This window comes from Botryllus schlosseri, chromosome 14, assembly GCF_051294905.1.
Source record: "Botryllus schlosseri isolate E-star chromosome 14, Bs_hap1, whole genome shotgun sequence".
NCBI lineage: Eukaryota > Metazoa > Chordata > Ascidiacea > Stolidobranchia > Styelidae > Botryllus > Botryllus schlosseri.
Window position 1 is genome coordinate 2169053 of NC_137249.1, and position 16080 is coordinate 2185132.

Here is a 16080-nt window from a genome sequence, read left to right on the forward strand (position 1 = left end):
TCCTGCCATAGAACGCAAGCATTCCATATTCTGTAGCACCCAAACAAAAATATGGAGGCATTGGTTTCATCACAAATGTATTATTGAGTAATTGGAATGCTATATAAAATACTCTATATACAGACAGTACCAAACAAAAAGCACGACTAAATAATAGCCTGATTCTATGTATAGTCCAGAACATTGTATTTAATTGACTTGGACACACTGACAAACCCATCATCTCAACACAAATGAAAAATGCAGTCAATGAAACTGAAGTAGCTGATGTCAATAGAATATAAATTGCAATCACTAATGTAAAAACTTATGTAAAAAAAACTACAGAATGATAGAAAACAGCAAAACACGGTTACTAAATTAAGACAATGGAATATTTCTTGGGATGTCCACGACCCGATGTTTAGTATTGCACACAAATGATTGTCAATATTCCGATCTAAGCTCCCATTCCGATGTTGAATGTGAAAAACGAATGGTCTCCCTTAGAGAGGATAACTAAAACTCAACCAGTGCATTACAACGCTAAGACAGCTCTGGGAGCTGTGTGGAGACGGCAGTGTTAGAACATCTTGTGCGACTTATAATTTTAACATGCAATTTGACTGCTAGAGTTATGGACTCTCTAACCCTGATTTTGACACAAGAGTTACGTTCTTGACTCGAGTTGCATTACAAAACGGTATTATACTCTATAATTTACAATGATTGAAAAATAATTTGCAACGTCACATGAGGTAAATTTCGAGTCATTGCTGTTGATGGCACATATAAAAAACGTGACACGCCATGTGACGCATTATATGAAAAGATGTAACGGAGTCATGGACATCACACAGAAAACTCTCAAGATTTGGAACGTTGAAAGTTGATTTGGATCGAAACATGCATGGAACACCGCGGAACAGACTAAAAAATAACAGTGGAACTAGACATGATTTATAGGGCCGAGCACAATGATCTGAGTACTCGAATCTGAATTGAGTATTAAATGTAAATAGTCGAGTAGTGATAGATGATTTTTGGAGTACCCAAATCAGATTATATTTTCATCAGAACAAGACACACACAATGTACAATGCGATGTAATGAACGACCGAACGACCAGTTGCGGGCGTCCACCTCCACCTGTGCCCGACGTCACAGTTCTCTTTTCGGTGTTAATCTCTATTCCGCTGCTCTCTTGCTCTTTTCATTCCTTGCGAGCGCGTTCTTTCATCGGGTCTTTTTTATCGCAGTAAGAACCAAATTATCTTTGAAGTGATGTAGAAATGACATTATATCCTTTGTGGTCACAAAAAAGGTGCATGTTTCAACTTTCTACGTCGTACTGCTCAATTTAGAATCGAATAACTCAAGTATTCGATTTTGCTCGACCCTAATCATGGTCCATGAACATGGAATTTCATATACAAAAGTACAGGGGAAGCATGAACAGTTAAAAACATAATTACAACGCTCGGGTTCATGCAAGCGAAAATGATTGGTTCATATCGACTACACAGCGTTGTCACTATCGAGAATCTTCACAAACGCGTGTCCCAGTAACTTTTCCGTCGTCCATCGTTTTGCGGCGTCGGGAATCGTACACATTCTGATGAAATCTTTGCCCTCTTCGCTCAGGCTATCGGGAATCGCCGGCGCTTCCCCACTCCCGACCTTGAACATGACTTGAACAATTTCAAGGCCCTGCACAAAAAGTGTGAAATTTTTGAGAACATTTCCGGTTACCTCGATACAGAGGCTATACGACCCAGTTTTCATGAGAATTTCAATCATGAAAACGATGAATACATATCTAAAAACATACCACTCGAGTAAGTGGTGCAAGCAGGGAAAACCTACTCGCGTACTAGGAAAAAGTACTTGGTGATGATTTTTTCGAGAACTGCCTTAATTTATCAACGAGCATTATTGTTTCGATTTCATTCGATACATATTTGAGCTTTCCACACTGATACGATGTCATGATAAGTGATAGTCGAATATGCGACTCAAAGCCTATACCAGGGTTGTAATGACTCGACTACGACTCGAATCACGAATTTTTGGCGACTCGAGACTAGGACTGATTAGACCGACATTTCATTGTAACTTCCAAGAATGGAAAAGTCACCACATGATTGGTATTTCGTCTATCAGTCCTGATACTTGGAAAATACGGCCAGAAACTTTTAGGATTGAGGAAAATTACGATATTATGAATGCGAGCCATTCTATATCACTCAGGGTGAGTTGAAAAACGTGGGTTGGACTCAAAACTGATCAGTGAACACAATGACTTGGACTCAAGTCACAGTACTATGACTCGGACTCGAATCTCTAGATCTCTACTCACTGACTTGGACTCGGACTTGAAAATGACTCGACTTTACTCGAGTCAAAACCATAAAAGTGAGATTGACTTGTGACTCGGAACCTTGTGACTCGGTTACAACCCTGGCCTATACTACACGATTCAGAATCGATACACTCAGGTACTCGATTTTGCCCTGCCGACCACCTCTACCTATGGTAGAAACGCTCAAGCCCCACAGCCTAAACCTTACCTGCCAAGGCTGTTTCCCGGTAGACATCTCAATCACGACGCAGCCCACGCTCCAAACATCAGACGCGCGTCCATACCCAATACTCTCCGACGCATTAACCACTTCCGGCGCCGCATACGGCAAAGTCGTGCCGATATGCGATACCATTTCGCCGGGCGTAGTTTTCGCCACGTTTTTCAACTTAACGGCACTCCCGAAATCTCCGAGTTTGATAGTCCCTGTCGACGACAAGAATATATTGCTCCCTTTAATATCCCGATGCACGATACCTCGCGAATGCAGTACATGAACCGCAGATAAAATCTGAGATGAGTATCTCCGCACCATGACTTCAGGCAAGCTAATTTTGCAGATATCTCCGAGAGTACCGTTGTCGCAATACTCCATGAAAATGTACATTTCGTCCCGATGAAGCTCGACACCGTAATAGTGTACTAAGTTAGGGTGGCGTATACCCTCAAAGTTTGTGTATTCGTTAATGGCAGCCCTGATTTTTTTGTGATCGTTAGGGTGAAATTTCACTTCTTTCATTGCTAATACAGTACCCGTATCGACATTAACGCAAGTGTACACTTGTCCAAAAGCGCCTTCACCCACTCTAGCACCTCTCTGCCAACGAAAATTCACAGTGCGCACTCCCAAATTGATGATAGGCAACTGCTGTTTTTTGTCAGACACTCTCCCTATTACACCTGCTTCGATTTTTTGTTTATCATTCACAATCTCCATGTCTTGAACCGCGTTTCGTATTCGATCTATTGGCAGATAGTAATCGTTTCTGGTGTCCATTCCATCTGTATCGTCAGGCAAAGACACAGGAGAATGCGGGCCTGTGTCGGTGGCATTAGGATTGCTCAAAGATCTCAACATTGGTTGGTTGTAATCAGGCAGATGTAGCGTTGTGAATGATTTCGAATGATGTTTTTCACAAGTTTTATCTGTGTTCTCTGGCGCATCCCCGATTAAATGATGGATGAAATTATCAATTTTTTCTTTTGTGTTGGTATAATCGTCTTCCTGCATTGAGTACCAGTAACTCATGTCGATTGAAACCAGAAAATTCAAACCTTGCGTAGCCCAGCGAGGGCGCTGCAGGCGTCCCTTGCTACGATGCTTTAAAACATAATCCATCCATTGCTTTGCGACTGCCATGTGCAGTTTTGTGATTTTGCTACGAAATTCGCCTGACATGATGCGTGTGGCTTCCTTCACGAAATCAAAACAGAAATTAAAACATGATTGCATCACTTCGTTAATTTCCGATTTAATCTGCCGGCGTGTGTCACCGTCAATTGAACTCGATCTTGACGAATGCTGCTGCGTTAACTTATCCATTTGCGATTCCAAATGTCCCAAAATAAAATCGATACACTCGATGAGTGACTGGCATAAATCCAAAATTCTCTCTCGCAAATCATTAAAGGCAGGTTTGACTCCACGTACGATAGGCATTTGCGCCACGGACACTTTCGTAATGCTTTGCAGCATGATGTTAAATTCTTTACGAACAACCCCCACATCGTCCGCAGAAGCGGATATAACTGTCAGGTCATGCACAATGTCGAAATGTTCACAAATCAGCTTCATGCTATCAATCACGTTTTTATTATCAGAGACGGTTATGGTTTTGCCGTACCACGTGCTGCACCTCTGCGGGTAAGCCTCGCCAAAATGTCCTAAAAGATTATTCTCAGACTGTGTCTTGTTATACTGCGTGAACGAGGTTTGGCTTGTGTTCTTTTTATTTTTTCCTTTACTTTTCCTGCGCGTTGACACCACGATTTCAGACTGTCTTCTAGCGCCGTGCGTTTCCAAAGGCTTTTTCACAAGGACTACGTTTGTCAACGCAACTCCTCCATCTTCATCTTCCAAATAAGCTTTTTTGATATGATCCAAAAGCGTAGTTTGAATCATCGACCATACGTTGTCCACATCTTCATCATAAATACCATTCAAGTCTGGAACGAACATCCAATATTTTGACAAATTCAAGTGGTTTTCGTCACGCGATTCCGCAGACTGATTCAAACTCATTTTCATACACAACTCAACCGTGTCAATTAAAATGTAACCTTCCGAATGCAGAGTGTCTATGATTTGACAATACTGACAGCAGTGCAGGTATGGCGTGTTTTGCGTGTCAGGTTCTGTGATTTGATACCCGATCGCTGGTTCTAACGTTTTCCTCAAACGTTTACCGAAATGCAGGATTTTAAGCCCACGTTCGCGAGTCTCGTTAAACAGATCGCGCACTGCGCGGCACACTTCAAACAAGTACCGTTTTTGGTGTCCCAACTGGCTTGTGGAACGGTGCCAGTGAAACGACGTGCTGCTGGAACTGGAAGCGGTTGATATCTGTCTGTCAAAATCGATAATCGGAGAATCGAGAGTAGAATCGGCAGATTGTGATGAATCGTGCCTCAACAAATGAGGGCTTTCCGATCTCTGATGTTGGTACCACAGCACTCCTGCCTTGCCTTTATAGCTGCTAGACTGTGAGCTGTAAATACTCGATGTTGCTGAATTGTAATCTTCAACTGGGCTGGTCGGATTTACAAAATCCTTCAATCCATTTGTGATGTCACTTAATGGTTGCACTAATTCTTTGATAGCAGTTTTCAAAAACTCGCTAGTCGAACTGACTATGTCAGCCGAAATCTTGATGAAACGTTTCGACGACAGTATCAAGGTATCAATCCCGATTTGACTCATAATCTGACAGCAAAATTTCCATTCTTTTTCCAAGATCTCATGAAAACCTCTAGGTACATGCGGTAAATCTTTTTGCATCCTGACCAGCCATGTGTCGACAAAGTCAAGATAAGTGGCGACCACGCAATGCAAGTCCGCTTCATAAGCTGAAAACGCCGACATCATATTGAAGTAGTGTTCCCCTTGAGCGACATCGTCGTAAAAAAAACGAGTTATACTCCTCGCCAACAAGGCGCACTCTAACATTTCCTTTGATTCGAGCACAAGCTGTTTTGCGGTGAGCAACTCCACACCAGAGTTGTTATCATTACAGAAGAACGGCATTGTTTGTTTCATTCTCAAATGCATGCATTGCCTCATCAACGCGAACAAAGCACTCGGAAAGGACAGGTAAATAGGCCGCAGGCAAGGTAAATCAAAAAGTGCTGAATTTGAATCGGGCACCCCGATCGCAGTAGAATTCTCCATGATCACATCCAACGCGTCTATTGAAAACACACAGTCCGATAATGTCAAAACTTTTTCGATTTCTTGCATCAAATATTGTAACTTGTGCATTTGATCTGTTCTGACGCTGTCTTTGAGACGATACAGGCAAATGTAACAGTGACTGGTTGCTTTGTCGTTTTGAGAATTTGCGCACTGTCCGCATGTACTTTCCTGCTGTAAATTTTGAGAAAACAGTGATTCATAGCAAGATTCAGACAATAAATTCATCTTCGCACGAAACAAACTCGCGAACAACCGTTTTATAAACGCCTGCAGTATGCCTTTAACCGGTTTTTGTTTCAAAGTTCTTTCAGTGTGAGCGTAGATATGATGGTCCACATCGATGTCGTTCATGTTCAGAAAAACATCAACGTTATCACCGTGGTTTATTCGTTCTGCTGTATCACCATCAGATTCCTCATTCTCGACTTCAGAAACGGAGTCAGACGCGGTCAGCAAACGAACAAAACTAGCAAACTTATACCTCAAGTCCGTGGTGACATTATACCAGCAACACAACGATTCAACCTTAGCTTTTAACGTACGGTCTTTGTATTGAGGGTGTTCCGCACCTAGCAATGACGAGGAAGGATACAAGTTCTCGATAACACACAACAATCGAAGCACTTCTCCTACAGTTTTCAATGCGTGCTTCTGCGATAACAGATACTCGTCTGACGGTAACATAATGAACAGGTTTGATTTTGCAGGTGACACCACTCTCTCTACACGCAGACTTGAATTCTCAGAGTGTTGCATGTGAATGTTATCGAAAGTCAACCCTTCAGAAATCTCAGTCGGTAAAAACTCGTCGCAAGGGCCTACTCGCAGCACACAATCAGTGTGCGCTTCCAATTTCTCAATCAGCGCGACGTACTTTGGATTAAAGCGAAATACATTCACAAACGACAAAATCTTCGTGACCAACGTCTGCCTCGCGTTGAATAAAATCAAGTCTTGTTCGTTGAGAGTGCGATCGCTGAACCAGGCTTGCAATTCAAGCCAAATCAATTCCGTACTGAGCAACTTATATTTCTGATGACGGGGGTCGACTTTACGGTCTTTTTCCGCTTGGTTTTGACGATTATTTCCCGCAGTTATAACCTGCTTCAGTCGATTCACGTATTGACTCCGTGCTTTGTCGGACAAGGATGGTTTTTGAAATTTTGGTTTCGATTTTCGTTTTTGTCGTTTCGGCCCCTTTTTATCAGCCTTATCAAGATCGCCTAGCAAGTCTTTTTCAGACAAGCAAGACGTCGATAAACACCGAAACGGCTTCGAGCTCCCAAAAAGAAGAACATTATTGCTACTTTTAGGCGGTTGACCACCAATCACCATATTTCCCACAAAAATATCATCCTCTTCCGCTTGAAGCAATCCGTTACGGTCCACGGTTTTCGCGTCGCGCTGGTTTAAACGCATTTCGGCACGTTTCTTCCTTACTGAATTACGGGGGCTACCCCCAGATTCTTTCGTGGACCCACCTGATCTACGACGCATGTCATACCCTCTCATATCGTCAGGGTCGAATTCCGAGTCCATGCCTTTTAGTCGGTACCTTGTTTGGCCTTTGGCAGAGTGTTCGGGCTTGGATTTTCCATTTGAAGCCATCGTGCGACTGTAACTGAGTTAATCACATGTTAAACACTTCCGAGTTCAACGTCAAGATATTTTGCTAATAAAACAACGTTGATTTCTCAGTCTATTTTTCTGAAAGTAGAATCGAGGCAGTGAATAAAACGAAAGTGTCATGATTAACCAAATACAGTTCCAGACATTTGAGCATGCGACACTTTAGCATGACTTTATAACCATGAAACTAACATTTTTCAAATTTTAAGATCAATTTTTCAGATTTTGAGATTATTGAGTTTTTGTAAAGTTTTCATTTTTTTGGCCTTATCTTGGCCATGGTCACATTGTTTGTGAGTTAACCACGGCCAAAATATAACCGAAAGACTATAAAAACTTTACAAAAACAAAATTTTTTCAAAATGTTTAAAATGGACGTAAGTTGCTTTGATTACACAGAGACGATATATCCTAACCCAAGTTAACTTTCAATCTAACCAAAACCAAACCAGATTCAACCCACATGCTCAAGCGCCGCATGCTCATATAGACCACCAAAACATCACACAAAGTAACTTGGAGATACAGACAAGAAAACAGAACTGCGCGAAAATATCGATACCAGCAAGTACTTCGATTTCTGAGTCAGATAGCTTCATATCAGCTAGCAGCAGCAGATTGCCGATATGGTAGACCTGTCACCCTGACCTAGTCACAAAATTATCACGGTATTTAAATTCTTAACACAAGCCTATTCTCAAATAAGGACTGCGCTCTAAATGTGATGTTAATTGAAGTTGAAGGAGTGAAAAATCCTCTAAGTAGACATTATCCTCAGAAAGCCACCGCATTCGAACTGCAATGAAAATAATTTTGATGATAGGTACCATTCCAATCGATCTGTCTCTGTGGTATCGAGGCCGCTCTTCGTCGCTTTTCTACCCTATGCAAAATTTCTGACACGCATTACACTGCACTGTTATGCAATCAGGCAGTCACGCAGATGAATGAATGAGTTCTGATTTGTTATGAACTGAATTCGGTTCCCGTTGTATTTTTTCTAATAGCGAATTGAATTGAATTCAGTAATTTTAATTTTTACCTAATCTGAGAAAGCTTAAAATTTTCTAGTTGATTCTGTTTGAGGTCAAGGGATGCTGCCACAGTGTTTTCCACAATTTGACACCACATCATATTTAGAGTGCAGCGCCCGTTCAACTACTTCCATACAAGATTCTATCCTCTCGTAATTGACATTTTTCAACGAGCAGGAAAATTATGTCAGTTAATTACTATTCTTCCTTTTGGGTCGACAAGCTCTGTTCAAAATCATCGCGAGTCTTCACTTTCTTGCTAGAGCCGTGAATGGATTCGCTTGCTTTTCTCCGCAAGGCTTCTATGTTTTGCTCCTCTGTATCGGCCCATTCCAGCACGAGTCTGCGTCCGTACAAGTGAGTGCTGTGACAGAGAGCTTCGAAAGCTTTTTCCGCATCTTGCTTCGATATGAAGTCCACAAACGCAAAACCTCTATGGGTGCCGGCAGTCCCGCCCGTTTGCAATTTTTTCGGTAATCTCACGGACTTGATTTCGCCGAAAGTGCTGAAAAGACTTCTGATTTCGCTTTGATTCGCCTGGAACGGTATATTCCTGACCAATATTTTTCCAGTCTCCGATTCCTTTTCCAATTGTTTCTTTCTCAAATTCACCGACGCGTTTTTGAGAGTACGCTTCGACATTTTCAACTCTAACGCATGTCCGTCGAGCATGGAGTTTTGAAGGATTTTAATGGCGTGTTCGGCGTCCTGTTTTTTGTAAAATTGCACAAACCCATATCCCATCGATAAAACCTCTTTTTTTGCACTCATTTTTTTACTTATCGTACAAGATGCGATTTCTCCGCAATTGCAGAAATGCTCCTTGAACGCTTCGTCAGTGGTGGCGAAATTTAAATTTTTCACAAATATGGTAGTACCATCTTCTTGACTGCTGGTCGATTTATCAGTTTCCACTGATTTCTTCTCTTTTTCACTCTTACATTCCTCGTGAGTTTTGCAAAAGATATCAGTCGGGGCCCATTCCAAATATAGAGGTTTAAAATGAAATTTACGATACGCTAGAGACACGAACGCTTTTCTTGCTTGAGTTGGCTCTAAAAACTCAATGACTGCAGTCACGCCGCTTGGAGCTAACAGAACACGCCCCAAATCACCGAAAGGTTCAAAAAGGTGACGTAATTCAGACGCAGTCGAACCGGTGGGTAGATTTTTAGCTAACATTACGGATTTGCTACGTTCGCTACCCGGTTGGCTGAAAGAGTCCAGGGATATTCCATTTTCGACCAGAAATTTGCGGGTTTCTTGCACGATCTGCGTCTCTCCGAGGGCTAAACGCACCGCAGCGCTACCCTTTTCTTCGGCGTTCAAAAAATCGTTTTTCGAAATATCAAATTTTTCAGCGATAGCACCAGCAACCGCATCCGTGCCTATGAATAACGTATTCCAATTGTACGAATGTTGACTTTTGGCTTTATTTTGCTTTTCTTTCTCCTGCTTAAACGAAGACGCGAATTTTCCAGCGTTCTCAGTCTCAGGTTTATTCTTAGCCGGCAGCACATGAATCATTCTACCTTGAAAAATAGTACCGTCAAGTTTACTGAACGCAAGCATTGCGTTTTCTGGTATCATATAAGTCACAAAAGCGATACCCATGTTTTTTCTAGTCACTGTGTCTATGGGAATGTGAACCTCTGATAACGGACCAAATGAACTGAACAGATTCTCCAAATCTTCCTCGGTACACACAAACGCGAGATTTCTGACAAAAAGTCTCCCAGATTCAACAATTTCGCTAACATCGACATTTTGTTTATCATCGATTATTTTTTCTTTCCAATTTCCACCGTGAGTAACGCCTTTACCGTTATCGGAACACTTGTGGGTTGTGACTTTAACAGTCTTGCTTTTGATACAATCTTTATCAAACTTTAAACACTTTGTTAATTCAGCTTGCGAGGATAACACAACGTAAGCCACGCTCTTTCCTGACGATTTTGATATCGTGACGGATTTGGGTACAATCGGAAATAAAAATTCTGTCACTTGTTTCTGTGTGAGTTTTTGTAGAGAAACAAGTAGTTTGACCGTGAACGAGTGATCAGAAGGACTCGATTTTGGGGCATCGCTAACATGATCGGATTTTTTCATTTGTAGAAATTCGAGATCGCTTTGATCTTTTGCGGTGGATTTTTCAATGGGTTTGGACTTTTCATGGGTTAACATCTTTTTTGGATCGTTATTCGAATCACTCTTTTTAATTTTTGCACTGTTGATAAATTGCTGTAAGTCGTTACAGCCTTCGACGACTATCTTCTGATTCAATAACATACTGTTATTCAGATATTTCTTGGCTGTAGACGCTTCTTGTTCACTTTTATATCCCACAAATCCGAATCTTCTAAATTTTCCATTCTTGGTGTACGATAATTTCAAGTCTGTAACGGTTCCGTGAGCTTGAAATATATCCCTGAGCTTCTTATCCGATATGCTCTGCGGCAGATTCTTCACTATTAGCCGAGACATTGCTCGATCAGATAGTTGTAAAACTGAACCGACAATATAATAGACAGATTTTATGCTTGGCGCTGTAAAAAGCAATGCTAGATGTGTGGATTTCGAATGAAATTTGGTTCAAGGAAAATAGGAAAGCAATCGGTTCACTTACTCACTCTGGAAAATATCACATAAAATTAAACTTTTTTAGTCAATATTTATTTTTCGCATATCATTTCTATTAATACCTTTAGGACTAACTAAATTAGAATTATTATTACGGTAGGCTACGAAATGCTCAGCAAAACTGCGGTATATTTTATTTGGTACAGCACTGTCTTGAGTAGAGAATAAGATCAAATACATACAGACACCTAGAGGCAGATATCGGCTTCGAGTGCAGCCCACATACACAATTGCTTAATAAAATTCGGTCAATGGCCTATAAGGGCTATAACTTTGATCAGTGTCGCTGTTGCCTGTCAGTAGTATAGTACCTATTAATTGAGAGAGCTTGTTTATTTTGTCAACTATGAAATACAGAAGGCAATTATAATAACCATGCACACCACGAGATGAGAAAGTTTTTCAATTACCAAACTGACATTAGAGAGCCTGGCCACAGGGAGATTTATGACTTAAGTCTTCAAGGCCGGTACATATTTGGATGTAATATTCAACTGCATCGCGTGCCACAACATGCTCGATGACAGGCCTAACCTTACATCACAGAATAGCGCTGACTCGATGCATTACGGTAAATCCCCTATTTTGCTTGATAATGATTGATTGAATAATTCAAATTTAAGGCAAGACATAAAAGCTCGGTAATGCACAAGAGTGTGTAATGTAAACCTGAGATCAACCAAATCCACAGACAACTCCTCCTCGGAATACCTATATATTATTCTTATAAAAATCGAACAATCAATCAATCGGTTTTAGTGCGAAACATCCAGATGGTGAGCTTGGTCAAGGGTTATATCACCGATGTCAATCAATAAATCGCATGTCCTATTACTGTTTTTTGTTCGCTGAAGACATACAGCACTATACAAGAAAATTTCTAATAAACAAAGACCACGCCATGTTGCACAGCACTATCAATAGTGTGTCTTTTCTGTAATCAACAGCAAAACGATGATCAGGTGAATCATCGCTGAGGTACATTGAAGCCACAAAATTATCCACGCATATAAATATTGAGGAGACCTTTGGCGATACCCAATTATGTCAGTGGTTCTCAACCGCCAGTCCTCGACGACTATTCTGCCGGTCCGCCAGATATTTTTTAATTTTATACTTCACTGGCAAAATACAATATGTTGAAGGCTTCTTAATTGATAAAAGAAGTAACACATCGCATTCAAAACTGATTAAAAACATCTCCAGTCTCGTAATTTACAGAAATGTGACGTAACACCAGACCTTGTAACATAATCGATTTGACTCCTAGTTTATAGTACCACTATAGAGTATGACATACTCATACTCCATAGTACCACTGAGCTATATAAACTAAACACGGGCTCCGGTGACAACATGCGACAGACAACTCCGAGGTGACTCGCTGAATCACGCAGTTCACATGATAATTCGTTGAAGCAGTTTGTGGATGGCCGCTGTCGCTGTTTCCAAGGGTTTTCGTGCGGCGCATTGTATTCGTACTACGCATTTCGTAGTACGTCTGGTGGTAGTGGCAAATGAGCAAAAGGTGTTTGTCCCGACTCCGAAACGCTTATTTTCTCGATATTATCGAGTATAAGAATAATATTTGAATTGGTGTATTCCAGGGGCTCCCAACCTATAGGGATCGCGACCCCTACGGGTCTGTTTGTCTATTCCATGGAGTCGCGGGGACAGAAAATAAATACCGATGACCATTACAAGAATGCCATTGAGCCGGGTGCTATCCATCGTACAAGGTATCAGATCAGTCGAACTATAACGTAAGATTGGTGTCTGCATGGCCACCTGTATGAAAATTAAATTATCCTGAGCATAGAAATTAATGGGATGGTAATTTTCCTTCCAGGAAAACTACAAGTGACCGGTAGCGATGCGTTAATCAACATAAAGTATAATATTTTGGTGCTAAATTATTCACTTTGAAATTTTAGTTTCGCTTCGCGCGCTTTAGTGTCACTATGCAATATGCATTTCTTGATTTTTATTGTGCGTTTACCCAGCCCGGAACAAAATACGCATAAATTTACAGAATTTAAAGAATCTTCCTATAGGCCTATTCCTGAGAACATCGCTTAAGGCCGTTGAAATACTTTAATCTAAGGACGCGTAAATAGAGGCTGCATTATCGGCATTTCCGCGCTGACCGTTTCCGCGCCAGACCATACCAAGACTGTTGGGCCAACACGCGAATTCACGAGAAGTGTGCTGACAAAAAGATCATTGGCGGCATGTTGGCCAGAAACGTCGATATTGATATATTCAGGCACCGAAATAGTCGTCACCGAATAGTCTTAATCTAAGATGCGCGCGGTACAAATGTGACCCGTAGAGGAAAATAATACTCCCGTGTTGAAATGCGAATCGAAAAATGTTTTTTCCTTTAGTTTAGTCGGGTACGTGTGAGCGATTCCAATATTATTCGAGTAGCCACAATCATTGCCTGGTTCACGAAATAACAACATCCTGCAACAAAGTAATTAGTAATTACTGTGATATTGACAAAATTTACTCACTAAAAAACTTCGCGCTTCACGCGACAAGAAAAGAACTGTAGGGCCTATGAGCAAGTGGTTTCTTCGAAAATTTATGGCACGTAATTCAAATTTTGAACATTGATCATACCATAAGAATATTGTCGCAGATTATTCACATCGGGCGAGCTCATTCTTATTAATTACTTCGTTGAAAACTCCTCAAACCCAACGGCCTCGGGCTATAGCCTACTGGTGGATCTATGATACTGTATTCTCATAATCAATCACTAAATCGCGCAAAGCGCGCGAAATTATTTTAGTTTGAATACATCTGCCCGAAAATATTCTACTATTTATAGATACCACGAATTTTCGAGAAAAAAATTGGGTATGGCATGGCGGCCATTCGCCTCTGACTACGCCAATGCGGTGAACATCAGTTGTATTGGAACGTCACTTTGTCTTGCTAATGTTGATGGTCGACACTCTTTGCGCTTAAATGCCTGTAGACGGCGACGCGGGCCGCATCATCACGTAAGATCACAAACTGTCGGCGGGTCGCACAAAATCCCGTCGCGGGCCGGATCCGGCCCGCGGGCCGTATTTTCCCGCCCCTGATTTGAAGCTTCGGACTTGGATTAAATTAGGATATAGAAATTTTAAATCCGCTCATCTCTGATTGCGGTCTCTTAATCTGGCATCTACCTCGTCCCAGTGCCCGATGTCACAGTTTTAACATGGAGTCAATCTTTCCATTTGATTCATTTTCGAGTACGTTCTTCGTCGGATCTTCCTCTTTTTGTCACCGTAAGAACGAAGAACGGCGACGAGCGAGCGGGAGTTGAACGGGGGCCGCCGGCGTAAGTGGCCGTAAGTGTTTCACTTGAAGTCGGCAGTAGGCCTAATTATCCGCGATTGAATTATCAATTTACGATCGAATCGGTCTATGTCAGTGGTTCCCAACCTGTGATACACGTACCCCTAGTGGTACGCGAAGGTCTTTCTGGTGGTACGCGGGTAGATTCTGTTTTTTCGACCGAATGGAGTTATTATATAGTGCAGGGTATTCGACGCTAGCTGCTCACGCTTTTAATTTTCCCTTCTACATGGGAGTGCGAGCAAGAATTTCCATCCCTGATGACCATCAAGTCGAAGAAACGAAACCGACTTGCTGTGCCCATGCATGACTTATGATGCGCTGTGAGCAAACGTATGCCACGCGTCGCTAGTGCAGGGGCGGCCAACCCGTGGCCTGCGAGAAGATTCTCGAAGTTAGTTTTGATATGAAATAGTAAATTACTCGGGTAATTTTCTGTGATCTTTCAAGGCCAACCAAAAACTTGATTAGTCTGACCCCGAAATTTGGGATGTTGATGACTTATACACCAGTTCCGGCGCATTGGCGTAGCCAGGGGCCAGCAACATTTTTCGTGGATCTCCTTATATGACCACAAAGTAGAATATTTCGTTGTAGATTTATTTGAGTTAATATTATTTTTAAGCACTTCGCGCGATTTAATGTCACTCAATTTGTTGCTTTTTGTAGCCCGTCCTGAATATAAAAATACTCCCAATCTACTTAATTGACTATATTGGCAATTATGAGAGAACGTGCCGTATAACATCGCATGTTCACCGAAATCGTCGATATTAATATGTCCGAATAATCCTGTGTTTGCCAAGTGAGCCCAGTGATGTACAGAGGTGACCCACACTATATGCAAGTGACGTTAGTATTGACCTAACTCATTCACTAACTTTGAGTGCACTATGCACACTGACTTTTCATGACATAATTGTTATCGATTTTGATGCGTAGTAATATAAATCTTGTTTTCATCATTACCTAATCCGGTTCGCTCCTATCGGTTGACTAGAAAAAGGTCATCAACATTCAAGTGGCCTGCGCAATAGTTCGCAAATCTCATGTGGCCCTTTGGTCTAAAAGTTTGGCCGTCCCTGGCTAGTGGAAAACAAATGCAGCCATCGCATTAAATAAATAGACTTTTGTTGTTCGTTGTTAATTCATTATGCTGTTCTTCTTGTGACTGGTGGTGAAAAAACAATTCCATGCATCCCATCAGCCCTGACTGATAATGCCTAGTTTAATAGAATTTGTTATTACATCTCGCTTAGGTCAAATACGTGCTTATGACGCAATAAATGGTGTAAACATTTTTTCCGCCTTCGGCGCACGTAGCTTGTAGGTGGTCCTACTCGAGCATTGCATAAAACCTCGAAATGGTACGTGGGTGGAAAAAGGTTGGGAACCACTGGTCTATATGATCGGGTATTCGATATATACTGCTATCAATTTTTAACCCCTCTCTTCTCACGTAATCAGATTTACCGGTAGAGCTGAGTGAGGTGTGTCGGAAAAGGTAATATCCCTAAATAATAATTAAACATCTTCGGGCGCACCCGTTGGTATTGTTTTTGTTTATAAGAAGAAAAATTTGGATCTTTTCACCTGTTGGTCTATTGCACGACGGTCAATAGTGGCGTAAGAAATGAAAAGCAGTCTACGATGGCGTACACCCGTTGGTA

General features: G+C 41.5%; 2 protein-coding genes across 2 annotated transcripts; both read right to left on the bottom strand.

Annotated features, from left to right (window-relative positions):
• Positions 1 to 60: 60 nt before the first annotated feature.
• LOC145456113 (mitogen-activated protein kinase kinase kinase 4-like) lies at positions 61 to 7362 on the bottom strand. Its single transcript, XM_080334166.1, has 2 exons — positions 2550 to 7362; positions 61 to 1689 (listed from the first exon to the last, which is right to left on the bottom strand). The coding sequence occupies exons 1-2, from the start codon at positions 7359 to 7361 to the stop codon at positions 1498 to 1500; spliced, it is 5004 nt and encodes a 1667-aa protein (XP_080190292.1). The 5' UTR covers position 7362; the 3' UTR covers positions 61 to 1497.
• Positions 7363 to 7455: 93 nt separating this feature from the next.
• Positions 7456 to 11998, bottom strand: LOC145456116 (putative RNA-binding protein 19). Its single transcript, XM_080334170.1, has one exon. The coding sequence runs from the start codon at positions 10898 to 10900 to the stop codon at positions 8615 to 8617; it is 2286 nt and encodes a 761-aa protein (XP_080190296.1). The 5' UTR covers positions 10901 to 11998; the 3' UTR covers positions 7456 to 8614.
• Positions 11999 to 16080: the final 4082 nt, after the last annotated feature.